This window comes from Dendrobates tinctorius, unplaced genomic scaffold, assembly GCF_039654945.1.
Source record: "Dendrobates tinctorius isolate UK_male_01 unplaced genomic scaffold, ASM3965494v1 ptg000021l, whole genome shotgun sequence".
Lineage (NCBI taxonomy): Eukaryota > Metazoa > Chordata > Amphibia > Anura > Dendrobatidae > Dendrobates > Dendrobates tinctorius.
Window position 1 is genome coordinate 25,802,377 of NW_027361689.1, and position 27,038 is coordinate 25,829,414.

The 27,038-nt window shown below is 42.4% G+C and overlaps 1 protein-coding gene across 3 annotated transcripts in view; it reads right to left on the bottom strand.

Annotated features, from left to right (window-relative positions):
• The window catches only part of NBAS (NBAS subunit of NRZ tethering complex), an 816,956-nt gene that overhangs the window by 664,959 nt on the left and 124,959 nt on the right, over positions 1-27,038 (bottom strand). For all 3 annotated transcript variants that reach the window (XM_073568249.1, XM_073568248.1, XM_073568250.1), the window contains exons 13-14: positions 10,112-10,175; positions 7,604-7,797 (exon numbers count right to left, since the gene is read on the bottom strand). In XM_073568249.1, coding sequence (XP_073424350.1) covers positions 7,604-7,797; positions 10,112-10,175 — 258 coding nt within the window. The remainder of the gene's footprint in view (positions 1-7,603; positions 7,798-10,111; positions 10,176-27,038) is intronic.

A 27,038-nucleotide genomic window follows, 5' to 3' on the forward strand; every position in this document is an offset into this window, starting at 1 on the left:
GCCAAATTTGTGTTTGATGATCGATTCTGAACATAATCGTTAATTTCTACTCTCATTGACTCCAATGATGTTCGGCAAATATTGCAAAAACAATATTTACTCCGCTGATCATAAATCAGAACCGAACTTCGAAAAATTCGCTCAACTCTAGAACTTATTTTTTCTTTTTCTCCACATACGGACTAAACGCTTATCTAAAAAAAAAAGAAATGTACGTTTTTCTTGTGCGGGAGAAAAACGGACGTCTGGATGAGGTCCAACTCTTTTCTATGAAAGGAACATATCTGCACATAAACCCTCACATTCAGTTATACAGTGGACCTGTCACCAGATCGAAAGTGGTCAGTTATTCCTCTAAAATTCTTGCTGCTTCCTGGTTTTTCCATCTTCTCCAGGTTTAAAATCCGCCATATGATTCCAGAGGTATGAGCCTTTAATTCAGTGCAAATGATTTTGGTGTTTACCACTGGTTAATTATGCAAAGGAGACAAAAGACACGCCCCAGAGGAACTAAAATGAATGATAAATAATGCAAGTACTTTAACTTTCTACAAGACCTTCTGCAAACAATCATATAGGAATCATGCAGACAACCCAAAACCCCTGCCGACCTGACCTATGGCTTTCCCCTTGCAATAATGCCATACACACCACTGTTCAGTTTCCTTCTGACAGTGGTCCCATGATCATTAGCTAATGTGAGAGAGGCCTTTAGTTGCTTAGAGATTACCTTGGGTTCCTTTGTATACTCATGGACTATAATATGCTTTGCTCCGGGATAGATCTTTGTTGTGCAAGCACTGGTGAGGAGGGTGATAGAGGTCCTAAATTTCCCACATTTGCACAGTTTGACTGTTGACCAAATCCAAACTCTTTACAGATTGCTTAGTAAATTTTGCCAGACTGATAAACCTCAACAACTCTTTAATGTAATCTCCTTTATTCATGCCATACTACACTTCAATTGACCAATACTAAACATATATACATTTTATTTTCTCTGGACTAACAGATGTACACATGTAGAAAAAAAAATGTACCAAAGTGTTTGTGGTGTATTAGATACTAGATACAGTCATCTTTCATTTAAAAAAAATGAATGCTGTTTTAACAAAGGAATCTTTAGACATTATCTGGTAGCTATAAGAAAATGCAAAAACCATGATAGGCTTTGTAATTGTTGCTATAAATCGATAATTAAAACACCAGACAAGCTAAGAAAATACAAGTCTCACATAGAATGACAAAATATTACTGTAGGACAACAGCAGGGGCTTATAGGGAGAAAAAGTGGAGAAAAAGAAGTCCTTACCTAATCAATGTATTAAAATCAACGGTGTCCTGAAGACAAAATAACACACACACAGCACAAGAAAAGGATGACATGGCTCAAACTGTGCTCTTAATGACAGACCAACCACTGTGGCCCATCAGAGGCCTATGATTGAGTGCACGGAGTAGAACATGACAGCTTGATGGCTTTTTTTTTTTTTTTTTACAGCCTGGGCTTTGGATTGTCTTGTGTTTTAGATATGCTACTGCTGGAGGCCAATTATACTGTTATCACTGCAGATAAGATTTATCAAATATGATACATAATAATACAGAGATAAAACTTCTGTTGTTCCATAGTTGTGGCATCAAGATATTCATGCTGGGACCCTAAAGGTTCCATAAACCCAGCACCCAGAAATCTCAATTACCTGAAAGATGAGGACATGTCGGCACTTACATAAAGCAGCGGGCGGTAGTCAGACTAAGCAGCTGCATTCTGTACTGGGCCCCAGGGCTTACTTTGTGGCACAAACCTTGACATAACTGCGATTAATAAGGCTTACCATTATGTATATTACAAGTAAATACTGATGTATCCGTGATGAGGTCAACTTTCTATTAACAGAATATGTGATCAGTATCATGCATTCTTCAAGAAATGTTGGCAAAGGTCTTCCCCCCCCCCCCCCCCCCCCAAAAAAAAAAAAAAAAATCACTATTTAAAAAAAAAATTCTTTTCATTCTCAAAGTAGCCAATGGGGCAATTTTCTACTCACGGGTCCTGTCCTTCCAGGAAAAGTGTTCGGCAGTTTATCGTAGGTTGGATTAAAGTGACTAATCAATGGATTCCAAAAATGTTTACACACAGCTGATAGCACAGAATTAATCACAATAGTGACAAGAGTCACTGCACCCCCCCGCCCTCACAATGACCTTTGCACACACTCATTAGATGCTTCAATACAAAATACAGTGTCAGAGTCAATTCATTGTGGCTAATGTACATGTGCATTTCCTGACACAACAAGGAGTTACAAGTCTAAAAACAAGCCCCAGTGGCCAGTGTGAGAATTGCAAGATCTCATTTTTATTTCAATAAAGTGTGTGAGCTGGAAAAATAAACAAGTTAAAACACACCTGATTTAACCCTTCCACCCCCCCTCTCCAATTCTATTCCAAGAGCCTTTACTTTTCTGTTTCCCAATCAATATAGCCGTACGAAGGCTTATTTTCTGTGGAAAAAGTTGTAGTTTTGAATGACGTAATTCGTGAATGACATAACACAATTCATTTTATCATGTGATGCACTGGAAAGCGGGAAAACAATTTCAAGTGTGTTGAAACTGCAGAAAAAAAAAAAATGTGTGTGTAAAATGTATGTTAACCACGCGAGACTATTGCTGAACAAAAGGCATGTTCAAGCACATTTACAGTTTGTTCAACAACATTTAGACAAGCCTGTAAAATACTGGGAAAATATGGTCTGGTTAGAAGAGACCAAAACTGAACTCTTTGAATGCAATAATACACATTATGTTTGGAGGCCAAAAGGCATTGCACCTCACACCAGAAACACCATAGCAAGAGGGACGTCATGATGTGGGGCAGTTTTTCAGCATACAGCACTGACAAACTGCATAAAATTGATGGAAGGATGAATGGACAAATGTTCCGAGGCATTCTTGATAAAATTCTGCTGTCATCTACCAGGATGATGAAGTTGAAACAAAGGAGGACCTTTCAGCAAAACAATGATCCCAAACACATAGCCAAGGAAAGCCAACTGGTTTCAAAGAAAGAAACTAAAGCTGCTAGAATGGCCGAGCCGATCACCGGACCTGCATCCAATAAAAGATTTATGGAAGGAACTAAGCACAGGGTTCAAAGAAGGAGCCCACAAGACCTTCAGGATGTGAAGTGTGTTTGTGTGGAAGAATGGGCCAAAATCACACCTAAGCAATGCCTGCGACTAGTTTCCCCATACAGGAGGCGTCTAGACGCTATCTCCACCAACAAAGGCGTTTTTACAATATATTAAATACATTTTAGTAAGCATGTTCAATACTTTTTCCCCATGGTATGTAGTAGAGCTATGCTCACATCTGTGGTGGAGGCTCCATAGGATGTTTGGGAATTATCTCCAGAGTACAATAGTGTAATAAACAGATTGAATGAAAGATTCTACTAAATCCAGGCAGAATAATTCTAATGTGTGTAATTCTGGCACAGAAGACTGAGGCATGTGTTAATAAGTTATAAGAATGACTGACTGCTATAACAATTTACTGTCAATTTCCTCAGGCGGCGCTGTGGGGTTAGGCCTCTTTCACACATCCGGTTTGTGCCGTCAGGCACAATCCGGCATGTGTGTAAAAAAACTGATCCGGTTTTTTTTTTACCGCCGGATGCGTTTTTTTGTCATTGAGAAGCACATGCGCCGGATCGCGCCGCATGTGCTTCCGTTTGTTCCGGTTTTTACCGGATCCGGCTGAATTCCTCTGTCCGGCGGCCGGACAGGACGGGTGCTGCAGCGTTTTTTTGTCCGGCGAAAAAAGCCGGACATGGACGTATGCGGCCCTTCCAGCTCTGCGGGACAATGTTTCTCAATGGTACATTCCGGCCGCCGGATCAGGCTTCTACCTGATCCGGCCACCGCATGCACGGTTTTACCCTGTGCGCATGCCCGTTCTCTCTCTCTCTCTCTTTCATACCCCGCTCTTTCTCTCTCTTTCATACCCCGTTCTCTCTCTCTCTTTCATACCCCGTTCTCTCTCTCTCTCTTTCATACCCTGTTCTCTCTCTCTCTTTTTCATACCCCGTTCTCTCTCTCTCTTTTTCATACCCCGTTCTCTCTCTCTTTCATACCCCGTTCTCTCTCTTTCATACCCCGTTCTCTCTCTTTCATACCCTGTTCACTGGCTCGTGGATCCTTTTCTTCCCCGGCGACTCCGCAACATAGCTGTGTCAGGCGCCGTAAGATGCGCCGCATATACTTCCGGTCCCTCCATTCACTGCTGGATCCGGCACTCCATCTTTTTGCCGCACGGAGCCGGAATGCCACCGACGGACATGTGAAAGTAGCCTTAGAGTGCAACTCGCAGGTATATTCTATGCATTTTCTGTGCCATATCGGCAGAATAGACTCCCCACTCTTCTGTGTAATCCTCTTCTGCTCATCATTGTTCCATGCATTTCTGACGTGCCGTGACTCCGGCTATTACCTAACTGCACAGTTGAGAAAAGCTAATTTTTTAATACATATCAATTTCCATGACCCAGATATCCAGTAATGAGAAGCTTAAAAGGGTTTTCCCATAATAAAAATCCAAATCTTTTACAGGAGAGATAAGTGTCGGATCTATGGGGATCTGACTGCTGGACACGAACACGGCTGGGGATTCCCAAGTCCCCGATACGGAGGGGCAGACTGCTGATCCATCTAACACCTCCCCATTTTGGGGACATTTTGATTTTGAGCTTTTTGTTTTTTCCTCTCCAACGTCTTAAAAGTTCTTACTTTTATTTTTCCATTTACATACGTGTCGTAGGGCTTGATTTTTACAATTCCTGGAGTGGCGCCTAGAGGTGCATGCCACTCAAAGTGCGCAGAATTTATGTAGTGGCTTGAGCCTCTTAGCGAATTTGGCACCGACTCCAGCACTGCGATTGACAGCCAAGACCTTCCCGAATTCTGGGCTAATCTGCTATGTTCTGCAGTCACATATATAGACGTGGTTCTTGGAGCAGATTGAGTCAGGGGCTGTAATTATGTATCCAATGACTGCTTGTTCTTACTGTAGCTCTATGGAGAATGCAGCTTCTACTGAGCATGTGCAAGCTATCAGCAGCAGGAGCACGGAGGAGGAAAGTGAAGAGAGCGCACCAGTCGCAGAAGGTGGCCGGAGATAAAATTTGCAGCCTGAATACACTCATAAAATCTGGCAGTGTGTAGCCGGACTCACAAAATGCTGTGTTCAGAAAGAATAACAGTTAATGCGGGATATATTTTCAAAGTAAGAACATCAGCCTCATCAGAGCTAGTTGATCTATTTTGTGATGTATACAGACTATATTGGTAGTGAGAAATTCTCATGTACCAGTAGTGATTTCCATGCTTACTTGGAGTGATCTGCCACCTGGCCCATAAAACAGCTAAAATGTAAAAAGGATCGAAGGAACCAGATATATAACGTGTATGAAAAAATATATAACATTTATTCCATCCTTAAAAGCACATTTCAAAAGATAACACAGCAACTTAGACAGGGAAACATTTCAGGGCAACATTTCCTCCATACTTGGCCTTTTCCAAGCCAGATAGATATAGATATATATATATTACACACACACACACATCTCTCTCATATATATATATATATATATATATATATATATATCTCTATCTATCTATCTGAATGTATGTATGTGTGTATCACCAACTAATCACTAAGCATCTCTCATTTCACCAGAGCTGGTTAAAAGAAGCTGAGCTGTGATTGGTTGCTATGAGCAAGTTTTCCCACTTGACAACTCAGCAGACACTGACTGGGTGGGAGAAATCTAGCATCCCTGGGAACATAAGCTCCCAGCCATTGTCTGCCCCCCCAGAAAGGACCACAGAGCACTTTAGTTTTGACCCCAGGCCTCTCTTAAAGGGATCCCCGGTATGGAAGTTAAAACCGTTCCACTCAGCTCCGTGGTTCTGACCCAGGGTCTCTTAAAGGGATTACTTGTGTGGAAGTTAGGGCAAATCCACTATGCGCTTTGGTACTGACCCCAGGCCTTTCTTAAAAGGGATCTCCAGTATGGAAGTCAGGGCAAATCTATCCCGCGCTTTGGTTCTGACCCCAGACCTCTCTTAAAGGGATCCCCGGTATGGAAGTCAGGGAAATTGCCTTCAAATGCTCTGGCACTGACCCCAGGCTCTCTTAAAGGGATCCCCGGTAGGGAAGTCAGGGCAAATCCACTCAGCGCTTTGGTACTGACCCAGGACTCTCTTAAAGGGATCTCCGGTATGGAAGATAGGGTAAAACCCTCAGCGCTCTGATTCTCACCCCAGGCTGACGGGATTATGTGGGATATTAGGGGTAGTAGTCCGGTGGCTCTGGCTGACGGGATGATGAGAGATATTAGGGGTAGTAGTCCGGCGGCTGTGACGGGATGATGTGGGATATTAGTAGTCCGGTAGCTCTTGCTGACGAGACGATGTGGGATATTATAGTGAATGTGGCTAAACACATTATATATATATATATATACACATACATATACATACACACACACATATATATTCATTCATTATAATTTGTTATAACTAACTGTAGGTGGTTACTATGCCCGGGCAGCGCCAGGCTCTTCAGCTAGTATAACTATAAAACTGCATTTTTATCACTGTATATCTGACTAGAAAAAGGCCAAATATGGATGAAACGTTGCCCTTTCTACTGTGCTCTTTTACCTTTGAAATGTGCTTTTAAAGAGTTTTTTCCAGTCTAAAATGACAAGTCGTCTGAAGTCACTCTGTGTGACTGCAGACTTGTTAATCCCTCAGTGCACACACTGTGCGCCGTGACAATTGCCGATGTCCGTGTCGGGAACGGCGGTCACATGACCACAATTACATGGATCTGCCTATTCTCCGGCTGAACACGACGACACCGTTTCCCGCCTCACCCAACACATGAAGCGTTCATCAGGCGCTCGCTGCGTTATTACAGCCTGTATATTTAACTCCGAAAGTAACATTTCAGACAAAACATACTGTGCGCCCCCTGCCCCGATCCCCTAGAGCGACAGATCTCTCCCTATACACACACAGAGGTAGAGACCTGTCAGTCTAGGGTAGATGGGCGGAGAGAAGCCACTGGGGACCGGACTTGTTTTATCAGCAGATACAGAGGCCATTCTGCTTATCCTAAGTGCACGCACCAGGAGAAGTTGACGGTACAGTGAATAACTGGTTGTCTCTGTGTCTACTGCATGTTGCACACTATGGACAGCCGTTGGGACCCTCACCGATCGCCAGAAAGGTGCACTTCTTCCCCCATTAGAATGAGGCGGATATATAGATGTTTGACCACCACTCAAATTCTCTTTAGGACTTTGGAGACAGTTTAACATCCCACTCTAGCACACCCAAAATATTAGGGATGAAGCGTCATGGCCATCCAGTCTAATCCTACCCATCTAGAGAGGTCCTAACTTCTTCCAAGCAGAATACCCCTTTAATCCACTAACATATAGCTATGTGCTGATAATAAATAATACTATCATTTATATAAAATAATACTTCAACCAAATAATTACAAAAAAATATATACAAAGTTACCTCCAAGCTGAGGAAGCCTCCGTCGTGAGCGGCCGTCACCTGGGGGGAGGGCTCAAACCATTCGCAGGATTTCCCCAGCAAGTTCTTTAGCGTCTTCACAGAGGACACCGTCAAAGAGCCCGAGCATCGAGCCAAAATCACAGCATTGTCTGCCCACCAATTCACATCAGTCAGCGGATAATAGGATTCCTTATCTAGACATGGACAGGGGACATCAATGGGTTGGAAGACACAGTAGGAGGTCAGACAAAGCCCAGGACAAAGCAAACAACTCTACGTCAAGCCAGAAACAAAACAACGGGCGACGTGTGATCAGTGTAGGGCGTGTGTCGTCCAGTATGTACCGCCTGTTGGATGCCAATTCTTGACTTTCTAAATGGCTTAGCTTTTTTTTTTTTAGAGATTTCATAAGCTGCAAATTCAGAATTTTATCTGTACGAGTCAACACAGATGGGAAGGCTGCACATTAAAGTTTAACACAGAACTTTTCTTTCTGACCTTTTCCCTCAAATGCCTTTTATTAGTGATTCTAAGTAAGGAAAACTCAAGCACCTTGGAAAAATAAAGAGAAACCAAACTATAACAAAAAAAGATTAAAGTCCGGCTTATAACACCATGGAGGTGACCTGTTAATATATTTTATCTGGTGGCTGCCACTAGATCCGCCTAGAAATGGGTCTAGATCGTTTTTTATGACAGATCGCATTACAGTTGAAAGAGTTTTTCCAGAATAGGGAATAAGTTAATAATTAGCGTGTTCAACAACTCTGTAGGATGGAGAAGTTGAGCATACGGCATTCTGCTCCATTAATTGCCTATGGAACTGCTAGAGGTAGTGGAGCGCTGTACTTATCTATCTTCATGCTTCACCTCCGCTCCACTGAGACGAGGCTCTACAGAACTCACATGAGATCCATGAGAGATCCATCCCCACACTGTCCTATGGCTATAGATGAGGGTACCACCTTTGGGGCCAGTGCACATCTCCAGAAAGTGGGTCTTCAGACCATTGTTCTGCCTGGTGACCGGATGCAGTAACAATAAAGGAGGTCACCTATGAACTAGCTCTCTACGTACATTCTGAGTTCTGAATGCAGCCAATAAAGTGCACTTTTGGAGGCAAATTATTTAGCTGGGTATGTTAAAATCCTACATACCAGATCCAGATGTTCCAAACACTCCAAATATTAGCCAAACCAACATGGACCTGGTTCATCAGTCAAGTCAAAGAATCTGTAGCCAATGGAAGGCAGCCCTGAGAAATGCCCCTTACTTGAGGTCGACCGCGACCCTACTTTTGATTAGCTGGCATGGCCGGCTAATCATAAGAGCGAAGAAAATATAATTAGCGCTAATATGTAAGAGGCACTTCCAAGAAAACATCATCTAACCAATAAAAGGGAAGCGGACAAAATCCAGATCATAAAATAAACATTCTTTATTCACAAATATGTTAAAACAATACAATCATTATAAAGAGGGAGAAAAAAGGCAGAATAAATCCTTTAAATGTAGAAACATTCAGTATAACATGTGGAGTAAATGACTAGTCACCATTTTGTCATCTGGGTTTTCGTCCACTTCCCAAATAGCATCGAAGTGCTCTAATTATGAAACCAAAAAAGGGGGAATAGGCAGTTCTTATCGTTCTTGGCCTACAGCCACAGATTACTGATGTGGCTGATGGACCAGGTTGAGTGAATCAGCTCCTATTAACCCTAACGCCCCCCTACACATTAGACCTATATCGACCTAACCCACCAATATGTCTGGTTCGGACAATGGTCTATTGCATATGGGGTACCAGCTGACTGATAGTTGGTAGAAATGTTGACCACGCATTTCAGATGGTGGAATTTTGATCACATTGTTCTACAAAGATAAGTTGCTGGCCGAAGTGTCAGTCGGTGGCTTTCTCATAGAGAACCAAGGAGAACTCAGATGAACGACCATTCCTGTGTATGGGAGAATTGGCCGAGATGGCTGTTGGACGAACGATCTTTCGACTAACAGCCATCTAATGTGTATGGCCACCTTTAGCTTTACTCTAAGCCAAGGTGTAACTAATCCTCAGGGGTTTGCCGTCACTCGCAGCTCTACATATACATACTCAGGAGGCAGACGATAGGCACATTTCTAGCAGAGATTTTTGAAAGTGGCCAATCCATTCCATACATCAGGTTCTGCGTCATGTCTTTGGATTTCTACAAGCCCTTTTGAAATGAATGGAAAAGCTGCAGAAGATTCTGCAACAAATTTACCGTATGTGAATGCATTCAAAGGCAGATGTCTAGTCTGAGAAAAGATAGGACACTATAGGGAGGATTACAGTTAAAAAAAAAAAAAAAAAAAAGGTCATGTATGTCCTTTAGGTATGTGGCGGGAAAAGCCATATTAAAAACATCACAAAATGATCACATCCTTCAAAGAATCCAATTTCCTCTGGGGTCAACGCTGCTTTAAGAACTCAATTCTACAAGAAGCCAAAGTACTTAAATTCTAATTTACCTTTCATCTTTTTCCTTTTCTCCACTGAGCTTCTCCAATCAGGATTGATCTCATCATACTCCGGCTAAAATGGAGAAAGAAAAAAAAAAAAAAGAAGCTAAATGAAAAGAGACAGACAGTGGCGAGTATAAGAATGCAGGACGCAGAACAATAGAGCCATCTCAATGACGGAGACTCAGCCCAGAACAGATGTGATCAGGACCGCCACAGGTGAGAATACCGGAGATCGCCTGTCCATTGGAAAACAAGTCAAGTGCAGACAGGAAAAAGACATGATAAACCGGCCACCATCACATTCTACAAAGAGTCACACGCTCAGATGAGCTGCCGAAACCTAAGAAAAAAAGAATAATTTACACTAGTTTGAACTTGTGCTTTGCCTAAGATGAGAGAATGCAGAATGGATTTGCAAGAGTTTGGTCACGCTGCCACGTCCGTAGTCTTTCCCCACCGGATGGGAGCCCAGCAAGCCTTGTACCTGCCCACATCTATTATTAGGCACGCATGTACGATCCTTCTGTACTTGGTAATAGAGTAAGACCACCTCCATATACTTTGGGCATTTGGTCGACCCTGCCAAGATTGGCAAGAATTTAGTTAAACTTCATTCAATGTGTATGACCAACTTTACCCATCCAAGCGTCAGAAGGGTGGCAGAACAAGCATGCATTGATCTTTCACTCTTTTGGGAGAATTTCTTTGATAAAGCAAAACCAAAAACTTTCATTACAATCCTTAGAATTTCATTTTTGAAGCTAAAAAAAGGAGCTTCCTGTGAAAACCAGTTATCACTTATCCATAGAATAGCTGACAACTTGCTCATCAGTGACAGCTTGCTCATCAGTGGGGGTCTTGTGGCGACTCAGCATCAATTTGGCCACTTGAGTGGGGGTGAACTTTTATTATTCCTTTGTTCAGTAAGTCCACGGACATGAGCCATTGCGTCATGAGAAAAGAAAAAAAATGATGATCTGAAGGCGCTGTCTAACCGGATGTAGCAGAAAATTCTGTTTTTATTAATAAAACAACGCGTTTCTAGAGCGGACCGCTCTCTTCATCAGGTACAGAGAAAGATACAAGCATACAGAGTGAATTGCATTCATATAAGCACATAGGCCAGATGTAGCTATATAGATTCCTTACAGGTTTTTTCCACTACTAGGACAACTCCTTTTTATGCCGCATAATAAAACCTATACTCACCTCCTGTGCTGGCGCTGTTCCCGCGATGTCGGCTCTCGGAGTCCCGGGGCTGTGATGTGGTGAAATGACACGCGACGCCAAATCAGCGCAGGCATCACAGTCTCCGCCTCCAGACAAACTGGACATGAAGAGGAAGCCGGGGATGCAGCGAATCCCAGACTTCCTCTTCACGTTCATTTAGACAGGAGGCGGAGACTGTGATGCCTGCGCTGAACGCACCGGGCGTCATGTGTCATTCCACCGCATCACAGCCCCGGGGAGAGCAAATGCAGACACAGCGAGAGCGGCGCCGGCACGGGAGGCGAGTACAGGCTTTATTACGTAATCGGGGATGAACATTTAGCTTGAGGAAGGGTTGTACTAGCAGTGGACAACCCCTTTAATTATTATACACTTACCACGTAATCACATCTACTATATAATCGTCTAATTCTGTCTATTTGTAACGGAAATCCCGCGTCGCTGATTTGGTCGCGCCCAGCTGGGCGTGACCAATCAGCGAAAGTGCAGTCTGGCCATGAATTGGAACGGAAATTCAATAACGCACGCTACCGTCGTGAGATCTGCGGCGCTAGTCGCTGATCTCCCGATGGTTGAGTTAGATTATACTCACCCCAGCGTTCGGTCCGGTCCGATGGGTGTCGCCGTCCCGTCCGGCGCCTCCCATCTTCATATGACGACGTCCCCCTCCTTGCTTCTCCCTCAGCTCCTGCACACGCGTACTTTATCGGCCCTGTTGAGGGCAGAGCAAAGTATTGCAGTGCGCAGGCGCCGAACCTCTCTGACCTTTCCCGGCGCCTGCGCACTGCAGATACAGGACAGATAAAGTACACTTGCGCAGGAGCCGAGGGAGAAGCAAGGAGGAGGACATAATCGTATGAAGATGGGAGGCGCCGGACCGGACCGCGACACCCACCGCACCCGCTCCCCGGTGAGTATAATCTAACATGTTTTTCTTATTTTTCAGGTTTCATCAGGGGCTTATCTACAGCATTACAGAATGCTGTAGAAAAGCCCTGATGGCGGTGGCCGCAGCTTATAGGTCGAAAATGGGGTGACAGATTCCCTTTAAATAAACTACATACATATTCTAGAATACCCGATGCGTTAGAATCGGGCCACCATCTAGTATCAATATAAACACATACCCCCACATACAAACAGAAATTGGCAATCACAGATATCACTGTATCCCTTTTCAGTCTGTATGGTCTATACATCCATTCAATTCTTCAGGAACTAATGTGAGCAATATAAAAGTCCAGAAACTTTCCCTATTCACCAATCTTTGATGTCTATTAGTATGACTAGGCGGTATTTGTTCTATTATAATAAGTTCTAGATTGGCAGGTTCTTTTCATGCACAAGGAAAAAAATGCCTAAACAAACTATGGTTTATAATTCCATTTTTTAGATTAGACCTGTTTATTCACCCTGAGATGTAGTCACATAGTGGTCAGTCTCAAGTATTGTCAATTGCTCAGTTTAGTATTTGGGGAGTAAATGTTTAGATTGATATGTGATTACATGGTAACGGTTAAATAATTACTGAATCTAAATTCCTACACCTGGTCTATGTGCATATAAGAATACCATTCACTCTTTACGTATGTTTGTCTTTTTATTTGTACTTGGAGAGCGGTCAGCTCTAGAAACGCGTTTTATTAATAAAAATATTTTATACTGTATCCGGTGAGACAGCGCCTTCAGATCGTCATTTTTTTTCCTTATTTATTTTGCGGTGCTGCAGTCTGACTTTACCAGAGTTGTGCCTGTCCAACATTTGCCTCCATTATGTCAGTCTGAGCAGGTTTACACATGGGAGCGTCCAGTGTTTCTCTTTTTTTTTTTGTTTCACACAAGACTATCCGGTGCCCCCTTTTCCATGCTAATTTGCAGAATGCCTATTGAGTACAGATTGAATCAGCCTTCTGCGGTGTACTAGTCTGCATCATTTGGAGGACAATTGCAAAGTCTAATTGAACTAGCAAACAATGAGGAAACAGGCATGATTATTCCCTCCCTCTCCCCAATCTTGTGGGGCACAATGCTCTGAAATGAAAGCTGAGGGATATACAAGGAGCCTGCTCCTGTCACGAATGGGATTCTACAGGACATCAGCCTAGGGAACATGGTTCCAGCTGGTGGATTACAGTATTGCTCAACTGTCCAACACTGAGCCCAAGAATTGGTTTGGAGAACCCAGGCTGGGACAATCCCTTAACCCGGCCACATACTTCGTTGTGCTCAGTCAGTTCCCTAAGCTTGCCACTACCTTCTTTCAGTGTGTGCCCGCCAAAAGAGGGGGTCGCAGGCCCTGGATAACCCAAAGTAGTGTAAGTTCTTACCCTAGTGAGCCAGCGGAAGTGTGAGACTCTGTCATTTGCACCATCTTGTGTCCTTGCTAGGAATGGTCTATATGCTGATAACTATAGGTGATCCCATAAAGTATTACATATTACATGTTACAGTCACCCTGTGCAGTCTGAGTAGTGTTCTGTTAATGTGGAAGAAGTACGGGCATTCAGTGGGATGAGCCTCAGCAAGTACAGTCTTTCCAAAGACAGCCAGGCCAGCAAACGAGAGCACCCACTGACCCTCGTGTCTCCACAGGTCCCACCATAGGGACTCACACCGATTGGCAGAATGGGAAATGCTAATCACTGTTACAAAAGGGATCGGTAGATCAGATTCCCAAATCGCCAGCTCCATTCATTCTCTAAACTGTAGCTGGAAAAAGTCGCTCCGTAGCCCCATAAAGGAAGGACAGAGCGGAGAATATACATGCCACTTCATTGTAATGAGGATACAAGCTCCCAGTTTTGAAGATCAGTACCAGTTCCAGCAGTCAGACCCCCTGCTTTGTGAGAGGTGGTAACATGGCTCCAGCAGCCAACCCGTTTGATACTTTGGTGCTAGCGCTACAGCAATGTCGCTGACGAAGGATGTGGTCCAAAACGCGCGTCGGGGTACGTTGCTCACCATCAGGTAATTAATCATTCTTATATAACATCATGGGTTCACTAACCTTGTCTATATGGCGCAGTACCATATCATATGTGGCACGCTGTCACTGCAACACTTCCATCTAGGTCTTCACATTTATACCTATCCCTTAGTGTACCCTCCCTCAGCTTTGGCATATACTTATCTTTGTGCTTACTTTTTATATACCTTTCTAGCACCTTAGCTAGCGCATCCGCACTTTATACACCAATGATGTATAGCTCCAGCCTAATGATCCAGACTATTTACTCTTGATATATTCTAATGTTTTGTTACTAGTCCTACATTTGGCAAGTCCTGTCCACTTGGACACTACTACATCCATTTAATATTATTGCTAATTTTACACTACCAACCTCCATCCTAGTGTATTATTTTGCATGGAATCTCATTGTATATGCCTTTTATGGCTCTCTGTACGTACTGGCTCTCCTGTTAGTTATGCCACCACTTAATAATAATAATCATCATCATCCTTATTTATATAGCGTCAACATATTCTGCAGCGCTTTACAGTTTAACAGTTTCAAAGCACAAGTCATAAGTAACAACGTTAACAATACAATAATTAAAGCAACCACTTCACCAACTGTCCGAAATAAAGGTGTTATATTGTCAATCTATTTTATTTCAGCCTTTATTTCGACTCCTGCTCGACCTATATTCAGTCTTTCCGCTATTGGTGTTACTGTATCTATCCGAACGGTCTGCCATTCCACTGTGTGCACATATAAATCACTACTGATACAAAAGTACTAGCTGATATATATGCATTGCCTTGGTTCAGTGTGTTGTGACCTATATAACAATGGTGGGTGGAAGGATGCATATATCAGGGCATCATTTCATTTTTTATTTTTCTTTCATTTGTTCATATGTTTGTTTATTCAGTCTCCCCCGCATCACTCCCCAACGCTCCCCCAAAAGTGTAGGAAACGATTAGCGGCATAATTATGATTTTCTTTTTTACAGGGATATTACGGAGAGCTCGAAGAAATGAAAAACACTAAAAATAATACCAAGCTTATTGGATAGAAAACGGTCGGAGCAATGTAATTAGGCATAGCGACTCTTGCTATAAGGGAGAGTGGGAAGAGAGAAGAAGCAAATAGCCTTCCATAGACTAAAAGGAGAAGGGAGAGCCCCGGAGGGGAGTGCAGGACACCCCTTATGATCTCTTCCACACCTCTTTGACCTTCCTTAATGATTCCCTGCTCATTTATCTGCCCTCTGCGAGAAGACATTTTTATGCAAAAATATATAGAAGGTAATGATTGTAAAGCGTTTGAGAAATTGTACAAATGGAAAACAAACTGTTACGGCGGAGACAAGAATTTTTTCGTTAAATTGCTTTGCTCAGATCTCGGCAGCCTCGTGGCCACGCATGATTTAATCCTAATGAAAAAGATGAGGAGCACATTAATTTATCTCCATTTTAAAGATGACTGTGCTCTTGTCTTATCGCGCCGCGATGATGGAAAGTGCGCGGGACAACAAAGCAGCAAAGTAATTACGAATAAATGGAAGAATTAGTGAGAGTCACCTGAAATTCACATATTCAAGAGCAGATTATAATCTCCCCTGGACTCCTACGGGGAATGGGTCATCAGAAAATTACATGTTTTTTTAAAAGAGGATTTTCCAATAAAAAGGGGTTTTACTGTTCTTCAGGAAAAGCCCTGTCCCCAGCGGCATTAAAACAAGAAAAAAAATAATAAAAAACCTGTCTTTATTTTCCCTGGGTCCAGCACTGAGTCTCCACCGCTGCTCCAGGTTTCTGTTGTCTGCAGCACTGACGTCAGGCCGGCGGCATTGCAGCCAATCAGTGAGCTTAGTGGCTTGTGCCGTCAACTTGGGCAGAGTTGCTGAGATTACCGATTGGCTGCAGTGTTGACACTATGATGGCAGCACTGCAGATAATAACAGACATCGGGAGCAGCGGCCGAGACTGAGCGCTGGCCCTAGGGAAGGTAAGTACAGTTTTGCTTTTTTTAACCAACTGAAGCCTGGATAATAGGAATTTTCCAAAATCAGAAAACCCCTTTGAAGATTAAACTATTTTATATTTGTTTTCTTTTATAAATCAATAGTACACATGAAAATAAAAAAAAAGTGCTAGATTATTAGAGAAATCTGTTTTTTTCCTCCAGGACAGATCTTTCATTTTCAATTCATTGTAAAATCTGTATTCAGAGACTTAAGGGCCTGTCACACTAAGCGATATCGCTAGCAATATCGCTATAACTTGTGACGACATAGCGATATTGCTAGCGATATCGCTGTGTGTGATACTTACCTACGACTGGCTCCCCCGCTGATTATCGCTGATCGCACGAGAACGTCCAGGACCGTTTCTCGTCGTCAGCTTCCTGTGGAGAGACAAGCATGGAGCCGGGCGGGAGGACGTCAGGATCGCCTGGTGTGACAGGTAAGTAGTGACCCCCGTCCCCAGTGATTTCGCTAGTGAGATCTGCCTGAGTGGCAGCTCACTTGCGACCACTTAGCGATGTACCAGCGATCCTGACCGCGTCATATCGCTGGTCGGGATCGCTGGTGCATCGCTAAGTGTGACAGTACCTTTACCCATTCCTTAGATAGGAGGAAATGGTTGAGGAAGTATAGATGGCTGGGAATTTAGGAGGCAGTGATCAGGCTATCCTCGAATTTTGGATTACAAGAGGAGGATGACCAGCCAGGACTCAGACATTAAGGTTGGACTTTGAAAAGGCAGATTTTAATGGACTCAGAAAGAGGGTAGGAAAGGTCAAATGGCTGGAGGTTCTAAAGGACAGAAATGTCCAAGAAGGATGAGAGATTTTACTAAATGAAATTCTCGATAATCCCGAAAATAAGGAAGAATTGGAGGCAATAAAGAGACCAGGGTGGATAAACACAGAACTTAATCATTTGTTAAAAAGGAAAAAAGAAATGTATATCAAATGGAAAGAGGGGGGCATATCTAATGATGAATATAATGCTGTTTGCGGGGAATGCAGGGCAAGAGTTAGAAGATCTAAAGCAAGTAATGAAGTGAGGCTTGCAAGGGAGACCAAAAGGAGTAAAAAAGGATTTTGGGGGCATGTGAAAGGCAAAAGAAAAGTCAAAGATGCTATAAGATTTTTAAAGGATGATAAAGGTAAAGTGGTCAAAAATGATGTTGAGAAGTCAGAACTTTTTAATTCCGATTTTGCATGTGTGTTCTCTAAGGCCTGTTTCACACTTCAGTTGTTTGACGTCAGTTGCAAACCGTCAAAGTGTGAAAAAACGGATCCGTTTCCGCTATCCAAAAACACGGATGCACCAGATCCGTTATTTTGGATCGATCCGCTGCAGCCGCTAAGTGCATGAAATTTAAAGGAACAGAGGTCTGGAAAAGGAGAAAGGGAGAGAGAGAGAGAGATTATCAGGGACTACACATGAGTCAACAGATTGATGCAGCACCAAAAAAGGTAAAAACACCGCTCTAGCATGCATTAAGAGAAGCATAGAGTTTAGATTACATGAAGTAATTATCCCTTTCTACTCCTCCTTGGTCAGACCTTATCTGGAATACTGGATCCAGTTCTGGGCACCACATTTTAAAAAAGACATCAACAAACTGGAGCAAGTTCAGAGAAGAGCTACCAGGATGGTGAGCAGACTGCAAAGTATATCCTACTAGGAACTGTTAAAGGATCTGGGAATGTTTAGCTTGCAAAAAAGGCAGCTAAGAGGAGACTTAATAGAGGTCTACAAATATCTGAAAGGATGTCACAGTGTAGATGGATCATTTGTATATGGAAACATAAGAAGCAATGCAATGAAACTGAAAGGAAGAAGATACAGGTTAGATATTAGAAAAATCTTTTTGACAGTGAGGGTGATCAATGAGTGGAACAGGCTGTCACTAGAGGTTGTGAATTCTCCTTCAATGGAAATCATCAAACAGAGGCTGGACAGACATCTGTCTGAGATAGTTTAGTGACTCCTGCATTGAGCAGGAGTTTAAACATGACGACCCTGGAGGTCCCTTCCAACTATAACATTTTATGATTCTATGGCAGTTGAAGCTCATAAAGTTCTATGGAAAACTTTCAGAAGTTTAAAAGAACCAACTGCCATCTCCTACCTCAGTATTGTGAACATCTGTCTTCACTGACTACATATTTTTACCAGAGTAAAAAAAAGTAGATTTCTTTGAGAAGATATACCACAAAGTTGCTTACTTCTATGTGGTAATATTTTCTATTTTAACCCCTTCCCGACATGCACGGCCGTACATATATGTACATACAGCACGACTGCGATCGTGTTGTGCCGATGGGTTCCATGGTGACCCAGGGCTGAAAATGGCCGCGGGGTAACCCAGGGACGGTGGCCTATAAGCTTCTGCTCAAAGCAGGAGCTGAATCGCCTCCTCACTGTGTGCGAGACGCTGATCTAATCTTCTGCAATACAGAGAATTAGACAAGTGGAAAGTTGATGTCCCATATTAGGACAATGTAAAAAAGTTTAAAAAAAAGTTATTAAAAATGACAAAAATATCACAAAATCAAGAATTTTTTTTTTAATCCAATAAACACATTTATGTAAAAACAAAAACAAACAAGTACACATTCTTGGTATCGTCGCATCTGGAATGACCTGACCTATAAGTGTCCCACTATTTAGGCAGTTAGTGAAAACCGTAAAAAAAATAAAAAAAAAAAAAAAAGAAATACAGAAAAATGGTATAACTAAAAACGTAATTTTGTCCCGCAGAAAACAAGCCTCCACACAGCTACGTCAATGGAAAAATAAAAAGTTTTAGCTTTCAGAATAAAGAGGTGCAAAAATAATTTTTTCTATAAAATAGAATTACAAATATAAATTACTGTGTAAAAGTACCAAAACACAAAAACAGGCATAAATGTGGTATCGCTGTAATCGTACGGACGCGAAGAATAAAGTTGCCTTATCAATTTTACCATATGCGGAACATAAAAAAAAACCTCACAAACAATTCCTGAACTGCTGTTTTCTGTTCATTCTGCCTCACAAAAAGTGGAATTGAAAGCAAACAAATTGTCTTTAGCCCAAAAATGGTAAACATTTTATTTTTTTGGTTGTTACAGAAGCCAAACATTAAAGAAAGGCTATAAACCTGGTATCACTAATCGCACTGGCCCAAAGAATAAAAAGTCATGTAATAGCTTACACTGCACAAAGAATGGCGTAAAAAATAAATAAAACCAATTCTTCACCTGCTCTTGATTTGTTCATTCTGCCACCCAAAAGATCGATGCAAGTCTCGGCTGACATTTATCCTGCACTCTATGCTGAGCGCTTACATCGGGGTTTCATGATTCAGATGGAAACCCGGTGGAAGATTCCCTATACACTGTGTTCCAAATTATTATGCAAAAAATATTTCCTCATATTTTCTCTAAATTACCTATATGAATTGCAGTCATTGTTAATTTCCAGTCCTCTAATATTCTAGCATAATTGCAATGTTTTTGAACAAACTGCCTATGAAAACAGTATATTTTTAAAAATAATAAACACTCAAAATGCATGTTCCAAATTATTATGCACAGCAGAGTTTTCAACCTTTTTATTTTGAACAAAAAAAATGGTCAATTGTGAAATTATAAGCATTATCAGCTTGTTACAAAATGAAATCGAACAGTTTTCAAGTCAAAACTTTATTCTAGGTGATGTTACATTTGCACGTAGGACCCCTTGTTCGAAAGAAGCTTCTGAACTCTCTCGTCCATTGAATTTGTTAGTTTTTGGATGGTTTGTGCTTCAATTGTTTTGCATGTGGACAGAATACCCTCCCAGAGCTGTTGCTTAGATGTGAACTGCCTCCCGCCATCATAGACACTCCTTTTGATGATGCTCCAGAGGTTCAGGTCAGGGGAAGATGGTGGCCACACCATAAGTTTGTCCTCCCATAGCAGCCAGAGATGCAGATGTGTTATCTGCAGTATGAGACAGTGCATTATCATGCATGAAAATGATCTTGCTGCGGAAAGCACGGTTCTTCCTCTTGAACCATGGCAGGAAGTGCTGTTTTAGAAACGCCACATAGATTATGGAGTTCATCTTTACCCCTTCAGGGATCCTAAAAGGGGCCGACAATCTCTCTCCCCATGATTACAGCCCAAAACATTACTCCACCTCCTCCTTATTGGCGCCTTAGCCGTGTTTTCATGGGGTGTCCATCAACCAGCCATCCTCCACTCCATCCATCTGGACCATCGAGCGCTGCATGGCACTCATCGGTGAACAAAACAGTTTGGAAGTCAGTCTTCATGTATCGTTTGGCCCACTGGAGCCGTTTCTGCTTGTGTGCAGTGGATAGAGGTGGTCGACAGGATGGCTTACGCACAGCTGCAAACCTCTGAAGGACCCTGCATCTTGTTGTTCGGGGGACGTTGGAGGCACCAGCAGCTTCAAAAATTTGTCTGCTGCTATGACAAGGCATTTTTGCAGCTGCTATTTTAACCTGACGCAATTGCCTGTTGGAAAGAGTCCTCAATTTTTCCTTATCAGCACGCACACGTGTGTGCTGGGAATCGGCTACATACTTCTTGATGCGATGATCACGATGAAGTGTCTTGGCAATGTTGATTGTAGTCATGCCTTGGCCTAAATACTCCACAATTTGTTGCTTCTCAGCAGCCGACACATCCTTTTTCTTTCCCATTTTGGCAAAAAATGTAGGCTGCTTAATAATGTGGAACAACCTTCTTAAGTAGTCTTGCCTTTATTTGTACACACCTGCCAAACTAATTTGCACAGGTATCTGCAATTGCTTTCAGTGATATAAAGAGCCCTGACACACATCACCATCAATGAGTTTAAATGACAGACAAAAAAATTCTAACCTTATCACTCCTAAACTCTTTTTGCATAATAATTTGGAACACAGTGTAATGAGGCAGGTGGAGGCACTGTGGATGCAGTTTGACCTATGATCTAGTAGTGTCCGTCTTTTTAGGCGTGCATAAAAGTGACATCGTCCACAGTTTTGTGAACCTCTGAAAAGGACAACACTGAACAGAGGCCAGAAGGAATCCAGAGTTAACTATGCTGCCTCAGTTTGGTGAATAGATCCTTCAGGGGATTTCATCTTGATCATGTCACTCGGAGATTTAGATGAAAACTCCAATATAAGTGCTCAGCGTAGAGCGCTGGATAAATGTGAGACCAAATGTTATGTAAAATGTTCCAAATCAATCAACAAAAAAAGAAAGTCCCCACTTCGGTCCATCATCTATTAACAAAATCAAACAAAGTCTAAGGGGCTTTCAAGTTACTGGCAGTACAAAGGTTCTGGAAAACTGAAATTGCACCTTGCCCACAAAAAAGTAATTCAGCAAATTCTGCACTCCTAAATCACTCCTCTCCTCTGAGTGTGGATTCTAGCACTTAGTGGTTCTGTATATGGATTCAGAACACATGAGACATGCACAAAAATGAACAGGTCAGTAAGACCCTGTTCACACCACCTAAAGACTAAGACACAGAAAGAACACACAGTATGACAAACGTGCATGAATACTCTGTTGTAAAATATATGTAACAGTAAGCAAGTGCTAGTAAAAGATGTTAACAAAACCAGGGTATTTAGTTGATACGTTTTTTGCAAAAAATGAACGCTAAGCCACTCCACCACGTCACGGTAACCCTTTTCGGAGCAGTCCTATCTAATATATTTAAAACCTGGTCATGTGAACAATACCTTCATGAGCAGGGTTCAGAAAGGTGCTGCCCGGTATTGGGTGGTCTTACTGACCTGTTCATTTTTGTATGTTTCTCATGGGTTCTGAATCTATTGATTTCTTGCTTATGCAAGCTTTGGGAGATCCCCGCCTCTCTCTTTTGGGACACGCACATAAAAAGCCATTTTGCCCAGTGTGTCCATACCGGGCAGCACCTTTCTGAACCCTGCTCATGAAGGTATTGTTCACATGATCAGGTTTTAAATATATTAGATAGGACTGCTCCGAAAAGGGTTACTGTGAAGTGGTGGAGTGGCTAAGCATACATTTTTTGCAAAAAACGTATCAACTAAATACCCCAGTTTTGTTAACATCTTTTACTAGCACTTGCTGCTTACTGTTACATATAATTTACAACAGAGTATTCATGCACGTTTGTCATACTGTGTGTTCTTTCTGTGTCTTTGTTCTGTAGATGGAGTCCAAAAACTATTCAAGGAAAATCTGCGCTCCAGGAGGGAAACAGCACTCAACCTTAATGGGACTCGCCATGTGGCTAAGTAGTACTGTACAGCCACATATGGGGTATTTCTACATTCAGCAGAAATTGTGCAACAAATTTTGTTGCCATTTTCCCTACTTCTTGTGTAAAAATGTAAAATATGGGGCTAAAACAACATTTTGGTAGTAAAAATGTGAATTATTTTTCCTTCACTGGTATAAAATCCTGTGACACCTTTGATGTCAATATGATCACTGCACCAATAGATTAATTCATTGAGAGGTGTAGTTGGTAAAGTGGAGTCACTTGTGGAGGGGTGGTTTGCTGTCCTGGCACCTCAGGTGCTCTATTATTGTAACATGGCACTTGCAAACCATTCCAGCAAAATCTGAACTCCAGTATGGCGATTCTTCCCTTCTGAGTTTTCCTGCCACTGGGTTTCCGCAACAGAGAGGAGCTAGAAGACCGTGGCATCTGATTGCTCCCACTCCTTCGATGAGACCAAACACTTCATTTTAATGGTGTTTCTTTCTTCTAGCAGAACAAGGGTTAATCAGCCATGTTAAAGAGCCCTGAGTTTGCAGCTGAGCCCAGTTAGCCACTCTCGTTCCCTTTATAATCTGGGCTCTGATGCAAATTCTTGTCATAGTTAGCATTTGCTGCATAGCTTCAGGAGGGAGAGGTGTTCATATGAGAAGGAGAGTTGGAGACGTTATCTGTGACTGTTGTGTCGTATGTGAGAGTGGTAATTCATTTCCTTTCTCCATTTTTGTTTTTTTTCCCCAGATAAACTCCCTGGGGCATTCCTCTGTTATATGTGAGTGAATATTTTGTAAACCTGGAGTTTTATGCTAAACCCTTGATTGTTTAGCCTTGTTTATTGGGTTGGTGTACTGCAGTGCATAATAGCACCCCTCTTCCCATGGGTCAGGGAAGAGAATAGACGGAGGGCTAACTCAGAAGACAGGGCAAGGTTGGAGGCCCCGGTATCTTCACCTTCAGAATAGGGCAAACTAGGGCGCCCCTTAGAGATAGGGACAGTGAAGGAGCCCCTGGTCCCAGCTCTTCCGACAGCTGTTTCGTGACATTTCCACTGTCTCACAAAAGTAGTTTTCAACCACAAATGGGGTATCGGCATACTCAGGAGAAATTGCACAACAAATGTTGGGGTACATTTTCTCAGGAGATTTTTTTTTAAATAAAAAAATGGGGGCTAAAAGAACATTTAGTGGGAATATTTTTTTTTTTTTTTTTTTTTTTTTTTTTACATTTGTACAGATCAATGGGGTTTCAAGGTGCTCACCACATGTCTAGACAAAATCCTTCAGGGGTCTAGTTTCCAAAATGGGGTCACTTGTGGGAGGCTTCCACTGTTAAGGCACCAGGGGATCTCCAACAGTGACATGGCGACCGCTAATGATTCCAGCAAATTTTGAAATCAAAAAGTCAAATGGTGCTCTTTTCTTTCCATGTTCTGCCGTGCGCCCAAGTAATAAATCATTGTACTCAAGAGAAATTGCACAACATATTTTGGGGTCCAATTTTCATCTGTTACCCTTGTGAAAATATAAATTTGGTGCTAAAAACAATTTTGTGGGAAAAGTCAAATGTTGTTTATTTCTCTCCACAGTGCTTCAGTTCCTGTGAAGCACCTGTAGGATTAAAACTTCTTGAATGTAGTTTTGAGCACCTTGAGGTGTGCAGTTATTAGAATGGTGTCACTTTGGGTTATTTTATGTCACATAGGCCCCTCAAAGTCACTAGAAATGTGTTGTGGTCAATAAAAAAAAGGTTTTGAAAAAAAATAGTTGATTAGGAGGCTGTTTTTTCTCTGAAACATATACAGACACTGCTCACGAAAATAAAGGGAAAACAAATACTGCATCGTAGATATTACTAAATGAAATATTCCAGTTGCAAATCTTTATTCATTACATAATGGGATGTGTTGAGAACACTAAAAGATAAAAATGATCAATGAAAATCAAACTTAATATCCCATGGAGATATCGAATTGGAATGATACTCAAAATCAAAGTAGAAAATCAAATTACAGACTGATCCAACTTCAGTGGAAATGCCTCAAGACAAGAAAATGATGCTCAGCAGCATGTGTGGCCTCCACATGCCTGTATGACCTTCCTACAATGCCTGGGCACGGTACTGATGAGGTAGTGGATGTTCTCCTGAGGGATCTCTTCCCAGACCTGGACTAAAGCATCCGCCAACTCATGGACAGTCTGTGGTTTAACGTGACGTTGGTGGATGGAGCGAAACATGATTTCCCAGATGTGCTCATATCGGATTCAGGTCTGGGGAATAGGCAGGCCAGTCCATAGCTTCAATGCCTTCATCTTACCAGAGCTGCTGACTCACTCCAGCCACATGAGGTCTGGCATTGTCCTGCATTAGGAGGAACCCAGGGCCAACCACACCAGCATATGGTCTCACAAGGGGTCTGAGGATCTCATCTCGGTACCTAATGGCAGTCAGGCTACCTCTGGCGAGCACATGGGAGGGCTGTGCGGCCCTCCAAAGAAATGCCACCCCACACCATTACTGAACCACTGCCAAACTCGTCATGCTGAAGGATGTTGGAGGCAGCAGATCGCTCTCCACGGCATCTCCAGATTCTGTTACGTCTGTCACATTTGCTCAGTGTGAACCTGCTTTCATCTGTGAAGAGAACAGGGCGACAGTGGCGAATTTGCCAATCCTGGTGTTCTGTGGCAAATGCCAAGCGTCCTGCATGGAGCTGGGCTTGAGCACAACCCCCATCTGTGGACGTCAGACCCTCAGATCATCCTCATGGAGTCTGTTTCTAACCGTTTGTGCAGATACAAGCACATTTGTAGCTTGCTGGAGGGCATTTTGCAGGGCTCTGGCAGTGCTGCTCCTGTACCTCCTTGCACAAAGACGGAGGTAGCGGTCCTCGTGCTGGGTTGTTGCCCTCCTATGGCCCCCTCCACGTCTCCTGGTGTACTGCCCTGTCTCATGGTAGCGCCTCCAGCTTCTGGACACTGCGCTGACAGACACAGCAAACCTTCTTGCCACAGCTCGCATTGATGTGCCATCCGGGATGAGCTGCACTACATGAGCCACTTGTGTGGGTTGTAGAGTCCGTCTCATGCTATCACGTGTGAAAGCACAACCAACATTCAAAAGTGACCAAAACATCAGCCAGAAAGCATTGGTACTGAGATGTGATCTGTGGTCCCCACCTGCAAAACCACTCCTTTGAGTATGTCTTGATAATTGCCAATAATTTCCACCTGTTGTCTATTCCATTTGCACAACAGCATGTGAAATTGATTGTCAATCAGTGTTACTTCCTAAGTGGACAGTTTGATTTCACAGAAGTTTGATTTACTTGGAGTTATATTCTGTTGTTCAAGTGTTCCATTTATTTTTTTGAGCAGTGTATATACAAATATGTGCAATTTTCCCACTGACCACTAGGCCCAATTCTAAACTTACAATTCCTGTTCTGTACATAAGACTTTTCAGCTGTCTGATCATCACATTCAGGATTAAAATGAAAGGTAATGCCTCTATATACTGTAGTTCATGCAATAACCTTCTTATATCATGCTCAAAAGGTCCCTAAAGAAAGGCTAGGGTCTATTGCTGCCAACGTCCACATACTCAATAGGAGACTTAATTTAGGTTTTAGTTCCAAAAATATGAAATAAAAAAAAGAAAAAAAAATTAAAAATGCATTTTAATATAAAAACCAGACTAACACAATGTCACTTTGTGATTCCTTTCGAGGGAATCAATGGTCCAGTGGTGACATCGATAATTTCCGATAATCCAGGACCACCAGATGATAGCTCTGCGAAACACCCAATTGACGATATCTCCGGCTCCTCTTGATTAGCACGCCTGGCGTGATGTACTGCCAAAGGACCTATCAAAAGGCTGGATAATAACCTGCCACTTATGCACCCTCCAATAATTGAGCCCTTTCACAATTCCGCAGTCCCGACTACTTGGCTTGGTGCAGGTCAATTCTTCTGGCCTCCAGACTACTGTGTCCAATAGTTCATGTTCATCGTACACGTGAAAGGTTCACATGAAAAAAAAAACCTCTCAGGCCATCATGGAATTATTGGAGCACAGATAACTCAACAGTTCATTTTCTGGGCCCAAACCTTAGTGAAAAGATAGAAATTCTATATCTTACATGTCAATACGGCATTGTGCTCCGTTCCACATGAATAGCACTAGAAATGTCAAAATATAGAACAGAATTCCCAATTACACATAAAAGGCTCATCATTAACAACAATTCCGTCTTCTCCAGGATCCTCAGAGAATGCAGCCGACTTCACACCACATCAGAAAACGTACTTTTATTTAGTTTTCAAATAGTATTCTTAGTTTTCTTCCCAATTATGCTGCAACCCTTTTAAAGCTGACTGTGCTGCCGAGTAATTACTGATCTGCTGCCACCCGTACAGCAATCCCCTGCTGCTACATTAATGGGCCACGTTCAGAAATAAGTATTTAAGATGGAGAGAGA